The sequence below is a fragment of the Pogona vitticeps genome, chromosome 1 (genome assembly GCF_051106095.1).
Source record: "Pogona vitticeps strain Pit_001003342236 chromosome 1, PviZW2.1, whole genome shotgun sequence".
NCBI lineage: Eukaryota > Metazoa > Chordata > Lepidosauria > Squamata > Agamidae > Pogona > Pogona vitticeps.
This window is the reverse complement of record NC_135783.1, coordinates 1,943,326-1,960,747: the sequence shown is the minus strand read 5'-3', so window position 1 is coordinate 1,960,747 and position 17,422 is coordinate 1,943,326. Positions and strand designations below refer to the sequence as shown.

The 17,422-nt window shown below is 46.5% G+C and overlaps 1 protein-coding gene across 2 annotated transcripts in view; it reads left to right on the top strand.

The window, feature by feature from the left end:
• PNOC (prepronociceptin) overlaps positions 1-17,422 on the top strand; it is a 47,288-nt gene that overhangs the window by 15,422 nt on the left and 14,444 nt on the right. Inside the window, exon 1 of one of the 2 annotated variants that reach the window (XM_078381368.1) lies at positions 10,876-10,917. The exons of the other annotated variant lie outside the window; for it this stretch is intronic. Coding sequence (XP_078237494.1) covers positions 10,876-10,917 — 42 coding nt within the window. Of the gene's footprint in view, positions 1-10,875; positions 10,918-17,422 lie in introns of those variants that run through there. 2 annotated transcript variants of the gene reach the window in all.

The following is a 17,422-nucleotide window of genomic DNA, read 5'->3' as shown; positions in this document are numbered from 1 at the left end:
AGGGACTTCTAGCCAATTTCCTTCCGGCTGACAAGGGCTGCTTCCCACCATCTCTGGGCCTGGCACAGCCTACAGAAGGTTTTGACCCCCATATATACAAAGGGCAGTCACACCACCCCCATGTCGGTAGAGATGGAGAAAGACGACTGAGGTTGCATCATCACCCCTCACCCCCTGATTCCTCAGCTTTGCACTCTCCATTTTAGTTGCACCCCAGATACGGAGGCTTCCCCTTACAGCCAGCGTTGTTTTGAGAGAGTTATTCTTTATTCTCCCACCTCCTGCGCTGCATCACCCCACCTGATTAATACCAGAACCAGGGGGACCTCCGCTCCAAAGGAGGGTTGGGAGAGTAAGAACAGACCAAAGAAAATATTTCTTGACCCACCGTGTGGTTAGGTCTGTGGAACTCCTTGCCACCAGATGGGATAAGGGCATCTGGCATCTAGATGCCTTTCAAAGGGGATTGGACAGATGCCGGGAGGAAAAGTCCATCGCAGGTGACAAGCTATGATGGGGATGTACAATCTCCAGGCTTCGAAGGAAGGGACCTCCAAATGCCAGATGCAGGGGAAGGGAGATCGGGAGGCAGGGATCTCATTGTCTCATGTGCTTCCAGAGGCATCTGGTGGGGCCACTGGGAGATATAGGAAGCTGGACTAAGAGGGGCCCTTGGCCTGATCCAGCAGGGCTCCTCTTAGGTCCTTATGTAAGAAATTCTTCTTAATGTTTAGGAAAAATCTCCTTTCTCACCACTTGAATCCATTGCTTTGGGTCCAACTCACAGAACTGCAGAAAACAAGCTCGTTCCATCTTCCGCATGACAGTCCTTCTCTTATGGGAAGATGGCCGTCACATCGCCTCTCAGCCCCCTCTTTAAATGACTAGAGAGGGACCCCAGAAGATCCCTCAACTGTTCTTCATAGGGCTTGGTCTCCAGACCTTTCATCATCTCACTTCCTCTCGAGTCAGGACACCTTCCAACTTCTCAAATCCTTCTCTAATTGTGGTGCCCGGGACTGGACCAAGGAGATCAGGTGAGGTCTCACCCAAAGCAACATTGGGGGGTAGGATGATGTTCCTTCATCTGAGATTTGAGACCTGAGAGACGCAAAGCAAAGATGCTCAGGAGGCATAATTGAGACACAAAGACCTTCCCATGCTTCATTTGTTAAAAGCCTTACGTTTGAATCTCTACGTATTCGGTCAGTGCTCGATAATAATTCCTTTTTTGTTTCTTCTTCTCTCTGAGAGGATTCAGAGCTTTAGCACGTACAAGATAAGGCTAGGAAGAGGTGCAAGAAGGAGACGCTGCTGTGGAATATATGGCTGGAAAAATTCAATTCACTTCTGAAGAATTTGCCAAAACCCACTAACATGTTTCCGACAGAAAGGATCTGTGGATTTTTTAAAAGCACACAAATGCAGAGGGAGAGAGAGAGAGAGAATGTAGGAGAAAGCAAACTTGACTGGTTTTCTGGAGGTCCCTGCTCTCTCGGCTCTCTGTCTTGCCCAGAGACTTTTGAGATCAAGGATAGAAACTCATCCAGCAGAGTTCAATGAGCCCAATGAGGTCTCCGTTGGGTTGCCACTCCTGTGGCTACGCTCCATTCTTTTCAAACATCATCAGAAGCCTGTGACATGGGCCTGACCCATCATCCGTAGGAGCACCCTCTTAACAATCATCCCTGCAACGCTCACAAGAACAGAGCCTCAAGAAAGGAGAAACCATTTCAAATAAAAAATTGCTCTTGACTGATTGGGGGGGGGTCAAGGATCTTGACCTTTTAACAGGCCCCTTGATCTTCTTCTTCATCTTGGTCTTCTTTTCAGTGAAACAAGCAAATCTATTGAATGGCATCATGGAAGAAGGAGTTAAAACCTCTCTTGGGTCCCTGTTTAACAGCCAAAAGGGCCTCTCTGGAGGATGACTTGATTAGAGTCTAATGGACGATCGGCAGGCAATAATGGACAGCCGCCGAGGGGGAGAAGTCGGATTCCTATGAGAGGTGGACTCAAGAGCCCATCAGAGCATGAGACTCTGGGATACAATGTGCAATCAAAGCAGCACCAAATGGATGAGTGAAGCCTTTATTCTCTAGTCAATTACGGCTGTCGTAACTGAGCCTGCCACAGAGGCGATGAAAGACTGGGAGATGATGAGGGATCGTTTCCAAAGAAACGCTTGCTCTGAGTTGAAGGGCCAAAGTAGATATTAAGAAGTTGTTTGATAGGTTTTCCCCTTATGTGATGGAATTTGCTTTTAAATTTTTTAATAATTTTTATTTTACATAGATAATACATATATTCTCCACAAGACATTTCTGTTATACTGTATTACTTTCCACCCTCAGCTAGCCCAAATGCAAAACTTTCATTTGATTGATTGATTAATTGATTGATAAAGTCTCTAGCCCTTATAGAACCAGAGGGATACAGAGCATCATAGACATTGGATGGTGGAAACAGATCTCGCTTGGTCCTGTTGGTGGGTGCACCCATTTAGTTATAATTCTTGAGTTGATATTATGCAACTTGCATGTATTTCCCTCCCCCTTTTCCTTATCTTTATTATTCTGGTATATTTTTATGTGAGGTTTTTGCCATTTTTTTGTTATAGATTGTGTAGTGTTAATAAAAATTGTAATTAAAAAAACCCTTGGTATTTTTAGGAGCAGGTTTGGACCTCCAAGGTTTTGGGGTTAGGATCTGTGGCCCCAATCCTCTGCTGTTGTCATTACACTCACTTGCTTTTATTATTCCTTCTCCTGGTCCAATTAAGTCCCCCCCCCAAAAAAATAAAAACAGCAGTATTAAGCACCCTTTCTTAGGTGGGTGGGCAATGTCATATAGAATTAGGCTATTAGCAACTAAGCATGCAGGGCGGACAGCTTAGTGAACTCATCTGCGGAGCCAGAGGTTGGCGGTTTGATATCTCCGGGCGCCTTCCGAGAGAAGAGCCAGCCTGGGTAGCCTTGGGCAAGCTGCACAGTCCCAGAAGAAGGGGATGGGGAACCCCATCAGTGCATTCTCTACCCGGGAAGTCGGAATTGACTTGACGGAATGGAATTTTTGTTAATAGCTAATAGATGCCTTTCATGACTTGAGTTCCGTCCCATTTAAAATGCAAGCCTAAATCCAGTCAAAACGAACCACACACACCCTCCCACCAAGCTGAGGAAAAGAGTTTTCAGCATGGATCTGTTATTTCGAATATTTGCATCTTTAAAGCCCGAGCATTCGCCGCTTGTTTCATCCTAGACTATGGCGAATCTCTGGTTCCTGCTGCTTTTTGGACCGCAAAGCCTCTTTCCCACCGGGCGCCTTGGTGCTGCTCTACCCGCACCCTGCCGTCGGAGCAGAATACTGTACTGTAGTGTTTCTAAGTGGCGCAAACAACCTTGTGGCTTTTAGTGCTGCCGAATCGCCCATCGCTGTGAGTCATGCTCTGTTTATGACCTGCTACGGGGCCAAGGGCTGCTCTGAAATGCTGCTTTCTCTCCCGTTAACCCCCCAAATGTCATCCTTTGCTTCTCCTTGCTTTCTCGTGTGCAGTTCTGTGGCTTTCCGGCCTCCTGAATGCCATTTAGAGTTCAGCATCCCCATGCAAAAGGGGCCGGGTTGCAAAAACAAAAAAACATTTAGCAACCTGGAAGAAGGAAAGGTGAAGGAGAACGACCGGCCTACAGCCCGTTACCGGATATGCATTTATTATTTCATTTAATCTAAAACATTTTACCCTACCTTTCTCCTTAAAAAGGGCCCAGTGCAGCTTACATCATTAAAAGAGAATTATTTAAGGCTGGCAAATAGACAAATCCTTGAAAGGATCGAATAAACACCATACTAGAAAACGCAGGCAACACCAAAACACATTTGAAGCAGGAAGGTACAACCATCCACTTTAAAATCCCACTCAGGCAGAGCCAGTCCCTGTGGGATTTATATGAAGAAACAAAAAAATCACCATGAGCCCCCCCCCGTGGTGTTGTGGAAAGTGTGATGGGCTAGGACCCAGGGGATCTGGGTTCGAATCCCTGGAAGAGTGATAAAGCCATCCGCCTTGGAAAGCTGCGAACCAGATGCAGCACAAAAACCACACTGTCTGTTGCAGGCGTAGGGATAGCTGGCTTGAGGGAGGAAACCTATCTAAGCATGCCTGGTGGACCCTCTTTCAGCTTACAGGAAAAGGTTGATTATTTATAGCAGTAGTAGAAGTACCACCTAGAGTGGTCACAACTGACTAGATAGGCAGGGTATAAATAAATAAATAAATAAATAAATAAATAAATAAATAAATAAATAAATAAATAAATAAATAAATAAATAAATAAATCAGTTTGATGCCGGACCAGTTCCTATTGAGAGAAAATAAACATTCTGGACATTGTGTTTAAAAGGAAAGAAAAGAAAACAGGTACTTTAATTTAGCTGGGCATCTTGTCAAAGGTAAGCCAGAGGAGAAATCCAAATTTAGTTTAAAGCAAAACAACAAAAGGGGCTGCTTGTATACCGCCCCCCCCATACCACTTAGATCACTTTCTGAGTGGTTTACAGTTTAATTACGCAGGCTACACCCTTCACCCCAGTGAGCGGGGTCCCCAGTTTACCAACCTTGGAAGGACGGGAGGCTGAGTCAACCTTGAACCGGCTACCTGAGCCTGTGGGAATTGAACCCCAGGTCGTGCACAGAGTCTTGACTGCATTGCTGCAGTTGAACCACTGCACAACAAGGCTCCGTCAGTCTCCACTAGCGTCCAGACCTGGTTTCCGTAGGTGTGAGCATGCTTGCGCCCCTCGTGGAGCACATGCGGTGGCGGCCTGCTTTTAGACTAACGAAAGAACTACAGCCTCTGGGAGTTGAGCCTGATCGTTTGTTTTCATGTGCTGCCCATTGGCTTATGGCTCACGGCAGCCTTACAAATTGACAACATCCAAAGATCCTGTCCTTTAGGGCTGTTCAGGTCTTGCAAACTGAAAGCTTCCATTATTGTTGTCTAACCCTTTCACATTTAGCCTTCCTCTTTCCCTGCAACCTTCAATACTTCCATTGCTGTCTTTCCTGGTGAGTCTCGTATTCCCACCATAGGTTCACAGTCTGGTAGCCCCTGTTTAATAATGTTGGCTTTAAGCAAGAATTCAGACTTGATTTGATCTGGCACTCATTTGCATAGCCCTCCTGGGTGTCCATGAAGCTTTTGAGTTCATTGATTGCCACCACCCCCATCAGCCTTCTTCATTGTCCAGCTTTCACATCTGGATACAGTCATCAGGGATAGAGTAGCTTCTATGATCTCAGCATTGGTCTCCAGTGACACACTTTTTAAAGATTCTTTTCTAGTTCCTTCGTAGCTGCCCTTCCAAGTCTCAGTCTTCTTCTGATTTCTTGGCCACACTCTCCACTTTGATTGACGACTGAAACAGCGTATAAAGGGTCTTTAGTCATCTCAGTGTCTTCGTTACCAATATTAAAGTTATTTTATTCTTCTGTTCTCGTGATTTTTGTTTTCCTTATCTTCAACTGTAATCATGCTTTTGCCTTTTCTTCTTCACTCTTCGAGCCACTTGTTCCTACAGCTGCAACAGACGGTATAGTTTCTGTGGTTGTTGTGGGCTGCATCTGATTTATAGCAACACGAGGGGGCACCAGGGTAATTAAAAGATTTTTCTGGCGTGAGCAATAGGATGATGTGATAATGAGGCTTTCAAGTTCTAATCTCATTTCTGATAGATTAGTGTAGGAAAAAGCAGAGAATGTGTTTCCCCTGCATTCTGCCTTTGAGAAGAACATGAAAACAGTGCATGGCGTTGACCTGGAGGCCCTTCTAATCTACCCTTCTGCTCCAGAGTCCAGCCAGATGCCTCTGGGAAGCCTGTGAGCAGCCCCCCCCCCGTTGGTGTTCCCCAAAACCCTTGCCCAGCATCGGAAGTCAGATGCTAACTCACTGTGGTGATAGGGTTCCCAGACAAACCTCCAACGCAGGTGAGGTGGCATCAACAGAAGCTGAGTGCCCAGATCAAGAGAAATATATGGCACCACCCCATTCGGATTTGGTCAGATGTCATCTGGAACCTTGTGTCCAGTTAAGCAGCTTAAGAAGGATGATCAACCAGATGGAAGGGGCCCAGAAGAGTAGAGCAGCTGGGATGATAAAAGGTTTGGAAACGGAGCCCAATGAAGAACAGCTGAGGGAGCTTGGCATGTTTAGTCTGGTTGTTGTTGTTGTTTTGTCATCAAGTTGTGTCCGACTCTTCGTGACCCCACGGACCAGAGCACGCCGGGCCCTCCTATCTTCCACTGCCTCCCGGAGTTGGGTCAGATTCATTCTGGTCACTTCGGTGACACGGTCCATCCATCTCGTCCTCTGTCGTCCCCTTCTCCTCTTGCCTTCACACTTTCCCAACATCAGGGTCTTTTCCAGGGAGTCTTCTCTTCTCATGAGATGGCCAAAGTATTGGAGCCTCCGCTTCAGGATCTGTCCTTCCAGTGAGCACTCAGGGTTGAATTCCCTTCAGAATGGATGGGGTTGTTCTCCTTGCAGTCCAGGGGACTCTCAAGAGCCTCCTCCAGCACCACAATTCAAAAGCATCCATTCTTTGGCAGCCAGCCTTCTTTATGGTCCAGCTCTCCCTTCCATTCATCGTTAAAAGAGTTTTGATCGAGGGATCTTCAAAGACCTGAATGGTCTGTCACACGAAGGAAGGGGGAAGGAGAGTAAGACTCAAGCCAGGGGACGTCAGGGGCCGGAAAGGAGATGTTTTGACTGAACATGAAGAAGCACTTCCTGACAGTAAAAGTGATTCAGCCTTGGAACGGATGGTCTCAGAAGGTGGAAGACTAGGTGGTAGACTGCACCCTCGGTTTTTAAAAGGGAGCTGCGGTAATAATCCCACCTCGTCTGGCAGGCTTTTGATATTGATTGATTGACTGATTGATTGACCTCCCTCCCTCCCTCCCTTATGGCTACAAGGCCACTCAAGGTGGTTCACAACATCATACAACAACAAATGACACTATAAATAACTTCACAACGTAACAACCATACCAGATTGAATGAAAGATATCAATCTTAAGCTAAGAAAAGACAACGAGAAAGCCATTAATAAAGACAGGGTGACAGATCTGTATCCCTGAATGCTGTTTTTTTTTTTAAATTTGAATTTGTTCTCATGGTTTTAAATGTTTTTAACCATTCAGTGTCCTTTAATGAGTATTATAGTTTAAACTGAATGATTTTAGTTATCTGGCTGCAGAGCTGGAGGTTGGGAGTTCGATTCCCCTCCCCCGGGCCTTAAGAGCCAGCCTGGGTAGCCTTGGGCAAGCTGCACATTGGCCCCAGGGCACACGCGTGTGCGCGCACACACACACAAACACATACACACATCCAGAAGAAGGGCAAGGGAAACCTCTTCTGAGTATTCACTCCTTTGGCAAACCTGGAATGGGTCGCCCTACGTCAGAATTGACTTGACGGCACTCAGTATGTACACAGACAGTTTAATCGTTTCTTAATTTCTAATTCATTGTGTTTTTAATTTAATTGTGTTAGCTCTCTGCACCACCCTGAGTACCATCTTCAGGAGAAAGGCAGCCTATAAATGAGACAAACCACCAAACAAACGGTCACCTTGTAAGACCTAACCTGAAAATAAGCCCTAGTAGGATTTTTCAGGATGCTCGTCATAGAAGCCCTACCCCCCAAAAATAAGCCCCAGTGAAGTGAAGCCCTGCCCTCCACCCTTGTACAGCAACCAGAAGAAGATGACATGAATGTATTTGAATAAAAATAGATGGTTGTACATGAAAAAAAAAACATTCCTTGAAAATAAGCCCTAATGTGTTTTTGGACCAAAAATTAATATAAGACCCTGTCTTATTTTTGGGGAAACACAGGTAGCTTGAAGAGAGGACATCTATAATTCAATAACAAAGAAAAAAAGAAAAGACAATCTTAAATTAGGAGTGTATACCTTCACTAGACAGCTGAAATCTCCAAAACGTATGCAGGCCAGCTTTTGACTCCAACAAGACTCTTCAGCAGAATGGCTCAAAAATAAAAGGATTCTCAATCTACAGTTCATGAGCACCCATGGTGGCCATAGGTTCTAGACAATGAGGAGAGCTCCCTTTTTTTTTCTTCTTTTTTTGGACTTATATACTGCCCCATAGCGCTACAAGCACTCTCCGGGCGGTTTACAATTTAATTATGCAGGCTACACATTGCCCCCCCCCCAGCAAGCTGGGTACTCATTTTACCGACCTCGGAAGGATGGAAGGCTGAGTCAACCTTGAGCCGGCTACCTGGGATTTGAACCCCAGGTCGTGAGCACAGTTTTGGCTGCAGTACAGCGTTTTAACCACTGCGCCACGAGACTCTTTATTTTCAAGTCTATCCACTCTTTCCAAACTATAGGCAATTTTATAAACTTTTCTGAAGTTTCCCCCTTCGCTCTCTCCTCCCCAGGGGAAAAAACAACAAACACACACAAAACCAACCATCATTAGTCATCGGTTGAAACGTTTCTCAAAGAATGAGTTCCATCGTCCCCACTGATGCAAAAAAATAATAATTGTATTGGCAACAACCGGAGGGAACAGGGAGGGCAAAGTGTTTATAACACCCAATAAAACAGGTACAAAGCACCAAGTCCTGAACATTTTCATAGAAGAACATTGATAATTTGTGTTTTAACGGCTCTTAATCATCATCATTAAATGGTTATGAGTTTAAATCCAAGCCATTGAAAAAGCAATTGCTGGAAGTCCTAATTTTTGGCAAATGTGAAAATATTTAAAGAGGGAGCAATAAAAAAATAAAGCTACGGATATCACAATTTCCCTTGACATGGGAAGATATGGCAATAAGCAAAAGTGTCGAGGACTAGCAAATGGATAAACAAAACAATATTTTAGAGCAGATTTGCAGAATCAGAAATTCAGAGTCCCGGCGGATAAACCCGTTTTGAGATTCAAGGGAAAGATGGCGTTCCTGTCTAAAATCCCCGAATGCTTTTTAAAAATTCGGATCGTTTTTAGCATTTACTTGCATTTAATTATTCAGTTGTATTTTAATTAGCATGTAGTTTAATGTTCTTTTAATGTCTAACCGCTTATGTTTTTAATTCTATTCTTTTCAGTATTGGGAGCCTCTTTGGATCGCCTCGTCCGGAGAAAGGCGACCTATAAATAAAACAAACAAGCCAATAAATAAATAAATGTAATAACACCAGCATCGGCATATCGGACAGTGCAATGAGGGAGGCGGGCTCCCCTTCGCTGGAGATCTTTAGAGAGAGGTTGGGTCGCTATATCTGTCACGAGCACTATAGCTGATTTCTATGTTTCAGTAAGGGGTTCGGCCTGATGACCTTCAAGGTCCCTTCCAGCTCCATCATTCTGTGATTCTATTATTCTAACCAGAAAGACCAACAAGTGGGTCCTAGAGCAAATCAAGCCGGAATCCTCTCTAGAGGCAAAAAGGTTGAAACTTTTGAGTCTGTCCTGCTTTGGGCACATGATGAGAATTCAGGATTGTCTGGAAAAGACCCTCAGGCTGGGAAAGGCAGGAGGCAGCAGGAAAAGAGGAAGACCCAATAACACGAGATGGACTGCATCCCTAAAGGAAGCCCCAGGCTGGAGTTTACAAGAGCTGATCAGGGCTGCTGAGGAGAGGACATGTTGGTGACAGCGCTCATTCTTAGGGTCACCCTAAGTCGGAGGTGATGTGATTGATGGTATATAACAACAACAACAACAACAACATTATTCTAACAGCAGAGTGACCTTTCCTTTCCTTTCAATTTGTTCTCTTTTGAAATAAAGGAAGGAAAGAAGGAAGTTAGGCTTTAACACGTAGGGTGCTGGCGTGGTCTTGGGGGGCTTCAGAAAGCCCCCTGACGCACAACCCTTTTTTAAAGGGGAAGATGGTGGTGGGTTTTCAGGTCACATATGCTGGGAACGGTCTGGCAGCCGATAGGTTGAGCGAAAAGCTCAGTTTGCCTTCCCCTTACACACACACACACACACACACACACACATACCCTAGAGGAGTCCCATTGAACCAAGGCACTTGCCTCTCTATGGACTCACCAAATCCCCGCAGACTCCGAGGGTGTTCTTGCTCTGACTTTACGACTCCACTTCAGCCAACCAAGTTCTGGGTGTTTTTCAAAGTTCGACCCTCCTTCTTTGTCTGCTTTTTATTTTATGTGAGAACCAGTTATTTCGCTTTAAATGAAACCCTTTAGGTAGGGGTTTGTTTGTTTGCATGAACACTTTGGGTTGTTTGAAAGGTGTTGCCCAGGTGTGGACGCGGGTCCCCCCAGGGCTATCCGGGCACCACCCTGGCCTGAGGGCTGGGGCTCCCTCCACTTCCTGCCAGCCCAGCCTTGCTTGACCACCTTCTCAGAGGCTAAAAGGAGTGTGTGTGTGTGTGTGTGTCAGGATCCAACCTGTGTTTCCCTTGCAGGACATCCAGCCTCCTTCTGTGTGTGTGAGAGAGAGAGAATGATGGGGAAAGAGAGGGAATGAATGAGAACAAACAACTCACCGGTCCAGCTTTGAAGCCGGATCCAGAAGGGAAGCAGCATGGGAGTGGGAACACTTCTGACTTTGAGCGGGCAGAGGATGTCTCCGTTCCTCAGGGGGGTGCCGTGTATGTGTGTCGGAGTTTTTACAACCTCGCATGCTGCCAGGAGAAAGGGTGGCTGGGAGGGGCCTTGCTTGAGTTGCAAGCAGAGCGAAACTGGAGGGACTGTCAATCTATCCAGCACAAACCAATCCTCCCTTCCCTGCCTCTGAATTCAAAGAGAGACCCGCCTCTCTGCCCAGGGCCTTTTCCCCCCACCCACCCTAGAGTCTGTTGAGGTCTGAGGATGAAATCAGGCATGTTCTGTTGGTTTGCTCCGTTTACAACGGTAAGTAAAGAAAACATGGTTTTTATGCTTTCTACTATTAATGTTGTCGAACGCATCAGGTGCCGATGAATGAGAACGTGGTGGTCTACTCTGGGGAACGTGAAGTCGTTACCTGTTCTGTAAACCTCTGCACTTCTGCAGCCGAACCAAAACTTCAAAACTCTGCAACCAGATGTGGAGTGGGGTGAATGAATGTGAGGCGATGTCCGGGGGGGGCAGGGGGAGGCCACAGCTGTGAAAATGTTTGACCCGCTCTCTGCATGGATGCTTCTTTGCCCGCGCGCCTGTGTGTGCATCAGCTCAGGCTTAAGCGCACCCCTATCTCGCTATCAATCAATAAACCCGACGTGGATTTATTGGTTTAACACCTGAGGAAGGCTGATACCGATGGCGGTCCAACCCCTGAACCTCTAAATGAATCGAAGACTAACCTCTTCTGCTGATGATCATTTAGGGTTCTGCAAGCTCAGACCTGATTTTCTCCTGCAGGGAAAAGGTGGTCTCTGCCACCCTTTTTTGCCACGGCTGGAGAAAGTATCTCATTTCCCAGCCTCCCCTGGAAACGGGGAGGACCAGGTTCTTCTAACCTAAAATGTGAACATTTCCAAGTTCTGCTCTTGATCCTGCTGACCAAGAGCCCTGAGAGCAAAAAGGATTCTAAGTATCGGAACATGTTACAAATGGGCACCTCTCCTTTTAGGTCAAAACGACATGTTATAGGTAACCCGTCATTAGAAAGGGGAATGATTAACCTGCTGAAAATGTCTGATTGCAAGAGCTGTCTTCAGGAATTGTTTTTTGGTTTTGTTTATCATTTGTTTGTTTGTTTGCAATTCCCACTGTTTGCAAATGAGCTTCCTTAGTTTTTCTGGCTGGTCTTCTGTCATTTGCAAGTATCTCCGAACCGTGAAGAACGTCTCCCTGAATGGAACCATAACAGCTCTCTAGCTTTTCATGGCTGGCTACTGAAAATCTACGATGGCCCTTGGCAAGCCACTTCCCAGGGCGGAGTGATTCATTACCGGGTTACCCATTACCAACACGTCCCACCTCTGTGGTGCAGAACAGTCTACCTGGTGTCAGCCCTTTCCTCTTGGAGAGAAACCAGACAGGATTCCAACTGAATCACGAGGTCTCCCCGTGAGATGTTTTTTCCCCATGCAGGATTCTTCCGAAGTGTGATCAGCATTTCTTTTATGGAAGAAACAGGAAGCTGTGCAGGAATATTTCAATTCCGGCACAGTATGACACCCCCCCCCCCCGTCCTGTGCAGAGTTCACCCGAAAGGGCATGGAGGGTGGGATCAGACCTTGACAAAGGATCCGGTCTGATTACACGGGAAATGGTCACTTTTCTGGGCCACCGTCTCTCTTAAAGGGACTCAACCCTACCTATAAGAATTGCTCCATCCAGGCTCTTCAGAGGAGTAGCTCGGCCGATGGACCACAAAGGTTCAGCTTGAGCATTGGGAAGCGTCGGGCTGGTGCGCCATCTCCTGTGCGACGCGTGATCCCAGGAAATTCATTTGTACCAGTATTACTTAAGTTATTTCTCTGCCTGATCACACCCTAAATTGTGCAGAATGGGATCGTTTCCTCTGTGGAACGATAAGAGAACATTTTTTTTGTGGTAGTGGTGAGTTTGGAACAAATGAACGGAGTCTCCTTATGTGCAGGGAGACGTGGGCTTCCTCAGTGGTGCCAAAGTCTCTCAGTGGCAAAAAGTAATTTTAAAAAATCCCTGGGAACCAGAATCATTTCAAGCATTTGTCACACAAACCGACTTGGGTGCGTCGAGGGAGAAATAGCTTTTTCGTGTTGTGTCGGCTTTGCACGGAGCTCTCTGGCCCTGGTCTCTTGGCCGGTGTGAGGTAGTGAGACGGTGTGCATCACTCCACGAACCTCCCTCCAGCCAGGAAGCCGAATTCTGTGGCCCATCATTCAGCAGGCCGTGAAGCTGGATGGCAGCTCTCTTTCTCTGCATGCGGTGAAAGAGAAATCAGGAGTTTTCTCAAACGAGGGAGAGCGTGGGAGCCTCAGATCACGTCTGCTGTGAGTGGGCTCAAGGCAGGGCAACAGAATTCTCCTAGATTTATTTAATGAGTAGCCACACTTCTTCTCGGCCTGTCGCACAAATGACCAAACCTGTGTGGCTTTTTCGTTGTTGTTGTTTTGCCACAAAGGGAGGTTGATTTTATTTTCTACTCGCATCCCATGCAACCTGATGTCTTCACATGCAACACTGACATGTCACCCATTCGCCTCTTCGTGACGCAGGTGAAAATCGTGTTGCATTAATTGTGAATTAATTCCTCCGGCCGCACAGCAGAAATGCAGGGAAATTCGTAGAGCAGAACGGCTTCTAGTTGCCCGGATTAGTCCACCACCCATTCCTCTCATGAATTTGGCACTTAACAGTCTCAATAACACACTCTGAGACAGGAGTTGTCGAAAGAATAAAAGCTGTTTTCTTTGCTGACGGATTGACAGCAAACGGGCAGACGTAACTGCTTCCAGCAACAGACTTCGACAGACTCTAGAGAGGAGGAGCAGAGAGTCAGGGCTGTCTTTGAATTCAGGGGAGCAAGGATGGGTCAGTGCCGGACAGCTTTTCTAACCGGCTTGGTCAGTGAGGACTCCGATCCCTCTTCGACCTGCTGAATCCACCACGTTTATGACCCCTTTTGTCTACACATCATTGGGTTTCACTTGGGGTTCGCTGATGGCAAGCCACTGGGCCAAACCGGATAATACTCATTGCACACTGTCCGGTCCAGTCTGAGTTACGGCAACCCTTTGTGACAAACCCAGACCTACTGGGATATGTCACACAGTTACACTAAGCTGCCACCAACCATTCCCTATAATAAGTCACACAGACCAGGGATGGATTTTTAAACAACAAAAAGAATAAAGTTTATTTTAAATACACACAGGGAAAAATAAGCAATCAGGTGAATAAAATAAAGTAACGTGGCTTATTCTCACACACACAAGCATACAGTTTGGTTCACCTAGAACCTTTAACTTAAAGCACAGACCCTGAACCCATCAGTTCTGGCTAACCCACAGACACCTGAACCTTTCAGGTTGGTACTCTGACACACAGTAGTACCCTGTCAGACACCCAGACTCCCACAACAGCTTCTTCTTCCCCAGCTGCTGCTTCGTCCCAACCCAGTGTCTCACAGTCTGTCTCAGCATCTCCCTTCACCACACAGGCATCACATATTTATACAGTACAGCCCCTCCTCCTGATGTCCCGCCTTCCACTCCCCATAGGATGGAACTTTCCCTCCAAACCCATGACAGACAGGTAACATCAGTGCTGTTATGTAACACCTCCCCTCTTTATAAGTTGTTTTGTAGGGGGAAAGCTAAGGTGCTTTTCACCAAAAAACAACCTGTATCAAACACACAACAACAATTATACCTACCATATTATACTTACATATACTTACATTCCAAGTTAACCATAGCCAATATGCATTTAAACATTTTACCATATACAGTACATCAATTTACCTTTATTAATACCAACCAAATTCAAAACCAGGTACATTTTAACTTTTTGTTTTCATTATATACATATAGTCCATGTTCTTTCGCCGTCTTCAGTCTTCAGGTCTTCTTGATAAGGCGTCAGCAACACAGTTCACTGACCCTCTGACCACCTTCACTTCAAAGTCATAGTCCTGTAAGTTTAAAGCCCACCTCATAAGTTTGCTATTGTGGGTTTTCATTGTCTTTAACCATTGCAATGGTGAATGGTCAGTACACAGAATAAAATGTCTTCCCCAGATGTAAGGCTTGGCCTTCTGGATCGCGTAGACTATGGCCAAACACTCCTTCTCCACGGTTGCCAAATGTCTCTCACCTTTTTGAAGTTTCCTACTCAGGTAGGACACTGGATGCTGGTCACCATTCTCATCCTCTTGGCACAGAACTGCTCCTACCCCGGTGTTAGACGCATCGGTGTAGATGATGAACTCCCGGTCGAAGTCTGGAGCACGCAGGACAGGATAGTTGATCAACACCTCCTTCAACCTCTGGAACGCCGCCTCACAGTCGCTGGTCCACGGGATGCGGTCATCAGCCTTCTTCCTCGTCAGATCGGTCAGCGGAGCCGCAATCTCGCTAAACCTCGGGATGAACTTTCTGTAGTAGCCCACCAACCCAAGAAATGATTTGACTTTTTTCTTGGTGTTGGGTCTAGGCCAATCACGAACAGCTTCTATTTTGGCCTCTAGGGGTTTTATCATTCCTCCCCCTACCATGTGACCCAAGTATTTTATTTCTGGGCTACCCAGCTGACACTTGCTGGCCTTTACTGTTAGCCCTGCTGCACTTAACCTCTGCAGCACTAACTCCAGGTGTATCAGGTGATCTTCCCAGGTATTACTGAAGATCCCTATGTCGTCAATGTAGGCCACTGTAAAGTCACTGAGCCCTGCCAAGGTCTGGTCCATCAGCCTTTGGAATGTGGCTGGTGCATTTCTGAGACCAAAGCTCAGGACTCGAAACTCATAGAGACCAAAAGGGCTGCAAAAGGCAGTTTTTTCTTGATCCCTGGGATCAATTCTTAATTGCCAATATCCCTTTACCAGGTCCAATGATGAGATGAACCGACAACCCCCTATGGTTTCAATCAGGTTGTCTAGCCTGGGCATTGGGTAGGCATCAGGAGTGGTTACACGGTTTAATTTCCTGTAATCGACACAAAACCTAATGCTCCCATCAGGCTTGTCCACGAGGACTATCGGAGAGGACCAAGGACTAGAAGAGGGGACGATTATGTTCTCCCTCAGCATCTCGTCCAGCTCCTTCCGCACCTTGTCCCTATAGGGTCCCGTTACTCGGTATGGGGATACTGCCTGCGGGGGTGCATCCCCTGTGTGGATCCGATGCATCACTCCCTTCACTATCCCCGGCTTGTTGGAAAACACCTGTTGATATTTGCTAAGCAGCATTTTTAGTTCTTGCTGCTGGTCTTGGGTGAGTGCAGGACTGATCTTTACCTCCTCTGGGTTGTATTTTACTTCCCCTCTACCCTCCCAGAAGGGTAATTCAGCTTCCTCACTCTCAGCTGCTTTTATCGCGAATAAAACCCTCTGTTCCCCTCTGTAGTAGGGTTTTAGGGCATTCACATGAACCACCCTCCTTGCTTGGTTCTCCTCCTGCTCTATTAGGTAATTCAGGTCTGACATCTTGGAAATGACCCTATATGGTCCTGCCCATTTGAGCTGCAGTTTATTCTCTCTGCAGGGCCTAAGCCAAAGCACTTCCTCCCCTGGGTCAAAGCGCCTCTCTCTAGCTTTGTGGTCATACCATGTTTTCTGTCTGACCTTCTGAGCTTGCAGGTTTTCTGCTGCCAGCTCTAGATTTCTCCTTAGGTCATTCATCAAGGTGTCTATGTATGTCACAACGTCTTGTGGGTCATCCTGGGTGACCTGCTCCCAAATTTGTTTGATCAAATCAAGGGGCCCTTTCACCCCTAAGCGTGCAGCAAACATGTCAGAGTGCCCCCTTTGTAAGATCATGGGGCGATACTTTTCAGGTACCACCAGCTGACTTCTGATCCCATCTCCCCCTTTTGAGATATTCCTCAGGGTTTCTCTATATAAAATCCCCTTTTTCTCCAGAAATCTCACTGGGGTTTCAGGTGTTAGCTGGGCGTCAGTCACCTGTTCAAAACACTTTTGGAGAGTGGCGTCTGCCTTTTGCTCCTGTCCAAATCTGCTGTCTGTGGTTAAGGTTTCCACCACAGCTTCTGAACTTCCCCCACCTGCTTCCGTCTCTGGCTCATCATTACCCCCCTGAACTGTCCCTGTGGTGGCTTGTGAGCGTGTAATCACTAGCACCCGTTTCACATGTTCAGCCAGGTCATTTCCCACGAGCACGGCTGCTGGCAGAGTCGATGAAATCGCTATCCGCCAATCTCCCCTCCAGCCTTGAAAGTTGACAGGTACCTCTGCTACTGGCAGAGAGATTATCTGCCCCTCAATCCCTGCTACCTTTATGCTCTCATTTGGGATTATAAACTCCCTAGGAATAATATCTGGATGGCACAGGGTTATCTGGGAACAAGTGTCCCGCAGCCCCCTATACTGACGGTCAAGTACTCCTACGTCCACCCCTGCTGTCTCAAACAACTGAGAATCTGTTTTTATCAGCAAGCAGCGTTTTACCTCCACAAGAGGACCATTTTCCTCAGCCTGATCAGCATAGGTAGCTGTTCCAGACTGAGTAGTCATGGCAACCGGCTCCCTCAGTGACACTGAGCCTTGCTCTCTCTGGACACAGAACACAGCTTTTGGCTTGGTCCCACTAGAATTCTGAGGCACCATTCCTTTTAGCTGCTTTAATTTCTCACACTCTGAGATTAGATGACCCTTTCCCTGACAGAAATAGCATTTTCTGGTATATTTTGATTCTCTCTCATCTTGTTTTGGTTTTCCCTCCAAAATCTGAGGTCTTGGTTTCATGTCTGAGGGCTTCCCTTCACC